Source organism: Glycine max, chromosome 12 (genome assembly GCF_000004515.6).
Source record: "Glycine max cultivar Williams 82 chromosome 12, Glycine_max_v4.0, whole genome shotgun sequence".
Lineage (NCBI taxonomy): Eukaryota > Viridiplantae > Streptophyta > Magnoliopsida > Fabales > Fabaceae > Glycine > Glycine max.
Window position 1 is genome coordinate 9,450,157 of NC_038248.2, and position 5,524 is coordinate 9,455,680.

At 28.3% G+C, this 5,524-nt stretch overlaps 1 protein-coding gene across 1 annotated transcript; it reads left to right on the plus strand.

Moving 5' to 3' along the window:
* Nucleotides 1-1,202: 1,202 nt before the first annotated feature.
* On the plus strand, nucleotides 1,203-3,803 carry LOC100778518 (transcription factor MYB13). The gene is made up of 3 exons (XM_003540821.5): nucleotides 1,203-1,490; nucleotides 1,802-1,931; nucleotides 3,263-3,803. The coding sequence occupies exons 1-3, from the start codon at nucleotides 1,355-1,357 to the stop codon at nucleotides 3,699-3,701; spliced, it is 705 nt and encodes a 234-aa protein (XP_003540869.2). The 5' UTR covers nucleotides 1,203-1,354; the 3' UTR covers nucleotides 3,702-3,803.
* The last annotated feature ends 1,721 nt before the right edge of the window (nucleotides 3,804-5,524 follow it).

Sequence of the window (5,524 nt, forward strand, 5' to 3'; positions counted from 1 at the left end):
AAATATATGAAAGATAGAAATGAAAGAAAATATCAAAAATTAAAAGTATTTTAAAAAATGTTATTTCAAGTAATATTTCAAAAAATACTAGAAACTACTAAAAAATTACTAAATAAATTTGTTTATTGAGTAGGCAAATAAATTTTTCAACTAATAAAAAAAATTAATTTTACTAGACATAATCTTAACAGTAGCGATTCAAATAAAAAAAGAAAGAAAGAAAACATTAGCCTCTAAAACTAAATAAAATAGATACACAAACAAGGTAAGTTACGAACAAGTTCGAACATAAAAAGCAAACTAGGATTTTTTTTTTTCATAAAAAAAAAACAACTACAAGTAAAGCTAAACCAAAATAGTCTGAGCTGGTTAAGAAGGTACGCAAATCACAAGTAGGCAGATTTGAGATATTATTAAATGGTCCTACGCCATCATGATTTTCCAATATTAATTTCTATTTTTTATAAATTAAGAAATTTGAATATAACCAAAAAGTTGGTTTTATTGATAAGAAATATACTTATTTTATAAGAATATAAGTTTAACTTTTATTGCTGAATGTTAAGATTTTATTAGTGGATAATATATAAATATTTCTTGATTATTGAGTTTTAATGGTTATCTTATCCTAGTGAGTATTTAGAATTCGACCCACTTAAATTTTTTTTAATAAAAAATAATTGAATATATGTCACATAAATGTAAATATTGCAGTTAATCATAGATAAATGATAGTTCTAACAAACAGCAACTCAATTTAGGGAGAGTGTTAGAGAAAATACAATTTAACACTCTCCTCTCCGCACTCCACAATTTAACACCATACCAAGTAAAAATATCAAGTTGCATGGACGAGCACCTGTGAGGTTGAGACGTTGAGTTTTCGACTTTCTATGGTAGTTTAGGGACAATACTTTACCTATTATAGAAGTTGCAAGTCATGAATCAGAACCATTCATTTGTTAATTATTATATCTAAACCTTAATATTACTGCAATTCTACACTACTACGGATCCTTTACACAACATGGTGGGGTAAGTTAAACTTCATCCACATATGACATACCTGTGATCCACGTTTAATTTTAATTTTAATTTTAATTTTTCTGTATTTTAGTCTTGTAGAGTTTTTGCGTGAAACACGTTTTGGTTGTGGGGCTTGTACATATATATAGATGAGGATATGGTTTTCGGGTCATGAGGGAAGAAAATCAAACTTTAGATTCTAGCCTCTAATTGTGTTTCGCGTCTGTGTAACTCACTTTTTGGATCAGGCATTATTATTATTATTATTATTAGTCAAAAGTCACAAAAGTGGTAAAAAACAGAAACTGGTTAATTATTGTGGAGATTGATGATGGTGAGAACCCCGAGCTGTGACAAAAATGGACTGAAGAAAGGAACATGGACAGCAGAGGAAGACAAGAAGTTGGTTGATTACATTACCAGATATGGCCACTGGAATTGGCGACTACTCCCCAAGTTCGCAGGTAATAGCCAAAGAGTGTCTATTTTATTCATCTCCTATTTTTTTTTGTTATTTTCATCCAATTCAGGGGAGAATGGAACTTACCAAATAGTTTGGTCAGAAACAAGTTTAGCACTTGAGTAAGTAGTCGGCAATGTGGCTTTCCATTTTTCTTCTTTTCTTTTTTTAATTTAAGGTTTGGTTTTCTACCAATGTGTACGAACTATTCAATGTTTATATACATGCACAGATTATACCTAAAGCATATTAAGTCTTATGAAATATGAATCCAGTGTAATTGGTTTTACTTAATTTGTTGTTATTTGTCATCAGGTCTTGCGAGATGTGGAAAGAGTTGTAGACTTAGGTGGCTGAATTACCTAAGGCCAAACCTAAAAAGAGGGAACTACACTGAAGAAGAGGAGGAAACTATTATCAAGCTACACCGACGTCTGGGTAACAGGTACGAAACCTTTTCCAAGCTAGAAGTAGCACATGAGCATGAAAAGAGTTAATTATGGAATTGTAAATCTTACTTTTTTAGGGGGGTGAGTGGAAATAAGAGAGAGGAAAGTTAAAATGTGGAAAAAAAAGTGATAAATATAATAAATATTAGGATATATACAAAATTTTTGTTAACTAATACCTTGTGACATTAATTAAGAAATAAAAAAATATTTATTATATAAATTATAGGAGAACAAAAAAAATTATGATTAACATAATTTTTTGTTTTTAAATAAAAATATTTTTACTTTAATTTTTTTAATCAATGTTCTTTACTATACTAGTTAACATATTTGTCATACAAAAGTAAAAAAGAAATCTAAAAAAAATTAGTGTATATTTATAAATTTTGAGCTTGAAAACAACCAAAATGTTCCGTTAGTACTAGTAGTTAATGATGTCTATTCTAAATAAATGAATGTTGGACTTTGTTACATAAAAATGTCATGATGTCTATTCTAATTTCTATGATTAAAAAATGTTACTATTTATATTTAATAAAATGTTGTGATTTTAGTTTCTCATGCATTACTCATGTTTTCAGTTCTTCATAAAAGATCAATTTATATAATTTTGTTTACTATAAAAATTAAAAATTAAAAAAAATATTTAAAGAAACTAAAATTAAAAACCGTCATACTTTCATATACCATATTTAAGCGATGAAACTTTAGCTGACTACTTCTAACTCAATTTTGGTGGCATTTTCTGTTGTTTTTGTTAGTGCACAATTCAACCAAAAGTAACCCTAAAAACGATAGTTATGACTTATGACAAATGTTACTTCTTTTCGGTACACAGAAATATATTATCCAATAAACCTTCTTAGTATTTTTTTATTAATTAAAATTTGTTAAAAACTATAAAATTTGATGATATATATATATATATATATATATATATATATATATATATATATATATATATATTGTTCAATAAACATCATTTATAAATTTATAATTTTCAATGAATTTTAATTGATAACAAAGAATTTACGTGTCAAAAAGAATACATTCTAGCACTTTTATTCAGATAAATTTAGGAATTTTCAGTCAAGAGTCAAGATTTTTTTATAAATAAACGTTAATTATTAATTGTTATTATTTAGTTAACGAGATAATCAAACATCCAATCTTATAACTCCTTACTCTTAATCCTTCGAACACCCAAAGTTATGTCTTAATGGATCATTTGTGGATATACTTTAGCTCTATACCATGCATTAATCACCATTTAACATGGAGTGATGATGATATTAATTTCTTAAAGCTTTCCTTTCACTATCAGATGGTCTACCATAGCTGCACGGATGCCAGGAAGAACAGACAACGAAATAAAGAACCATTGGCACACCAACCTCAAGAAGAGATCTCAACAGCATAACTCAGTAGCCACAGAATCTCAGATCTCAAACTCAAATGACCAATCTCCAACTGAACCAACTGAAGATACTGCTTTCCAAAACTTTAACAGTGCCACTCAAGACTGTTCCCCACTTTCCCAGCATTCATCATCATCCACAAGCACAGAGTGTACCACAGTGGCCAGCACCGAAAATCTATTGCTGCTGGAAGATGAATTTGCCTTTTGGGATGCAGACACAGATCTTGTGAGTGGAAATTTCTGGCTAGAACCGTATATGCTTGATATTTCCTACCTCCCTGCTAGTGAACCCGAGTACTTTAGCCAAGTGTTTGATGTAGAACTTTGGAGCCATGATACTTAACTGACATCTCTGTACGTGGAATTAATATACGTTGAATAATTAAGGAGTTTATTATATGTTTGGTATTCTGCTCTCAAAAGTGGTGCCCTTTATTGAATTATTAGATGCTATATAAATAAATATATGCAAAGTAAATTACAATAATACTCCTTCGGGTTTTTTTAATCACTTACATATTTTCTATTTTTATAATCATTATTTTTGCCTTCGCTATAAGGTTGTTAGTAATTTAGTGTAAGATTTAAGAGAGAATTAACAAGGAAAAATAAAAGATGATATTATATGTAATTATACAAAATTCCAAGAAGTATTATCGTAATTTGCTTATATGTATGTATAATGCATAATGAATTCTAATTTAAATGACTATTTCTAATTAATAATTAATATAATTTTATTTTAAGCTTAAATGTATTACTAAAATCATATAAAAAAAGATATATTGAGTTTTGATTTTGGTCCCTCAATATATACTTTTTATATGATTTTAGTAATATATTTATTTTTCGTTTTGGTTCTTATAAAAATTTGTTTTATGATTATAGTTTCGATCAATGATGTGACAATTATATACTAGAATATAAATATATGATGTTTCTTAAATATTGATTAAAATGAATATTTTTTAATATAAGAGAAGCGTATATATAAAATTAATAATTTTATAATGACAAAATAATAGTAACATCGTAGACTGAAATTGTAAAACAAAATTTTATAGCAATTCACACAAACAAGTTTTTTTTTTATAAGAATTAAAACATGAGTATTTTATAAGGACCAAAGTAAGGCATGTTAAATATTAAGAACAGGTCATTCTTGACTCTGAAAAGTTTAGATCTTAAAGTATGATGTATCTCTTTTTTCATCCAATTATATATTGAGGAAAACGGGACCAAAACGATATATATATATATATATATATATATATATATATATATATATATATATATATATATATATATATATATATATATATATATGTGTGTGTGTCAATTTTATTTTTTGGTGGGGACCGTAATCAATCAATTGTGATATGTTGATAGGTAATATGATAAATGCACGTACGAATTATGACTAAGCCTGGATCGAGATAAAATAAAATGAAACAAATTAAAATAAAATAGAGTGAAATGGAGTATAATAAAATAATTAAAATTTTCATATTATTTGAATATATTGTGATAAAATAGAATAAAACTTTCATTTGAAATTGGTTAGAATCAGAATATTATTTGTTCATCCGTAAAGGCTTAACCTTCATACAAAATCTATCAATCACTTACACGACTATAACTTTGTACCTCCTCCTCTCATCCAACTAACACCAGATCTTGAGCATTTTTTGCTACATCAATGAGAATTAGCTGCATCGATTCTTACCTCAGCCCAAAGATATGTTGCTACCTCAACAATTTTCAAACTGCACAAAACCATGATTTTGACATAATTTCTGTTTCTGCTACCCGCTATCTTTATAGACACAAACAAACATTAAATCATGATGAGTGAACAAAAACAAACACAAATTTTGAATGACAAACAAAAATCAGAGTATCCGATAACAAATAACCCACAAACAGGACACACCAGGAGAAACACTAGATCGAGTCACGGAGGATCTCCATCGTGTATGCCTCACCACGCTCCTCGGCAACGCCGTCCTCCTGTCTGACGCCCAGTGTGACTCCCAACACCGCCTTCCAGAAACACATCGCAACATTGGCTGAGATTTTGGCAATGAGAATGGGTGATGGACAAGATTTGGGGATTTTTTAGGTTAATTAGAAACTCGTTTTTTTTTTTTAAAATTTTCTCACATG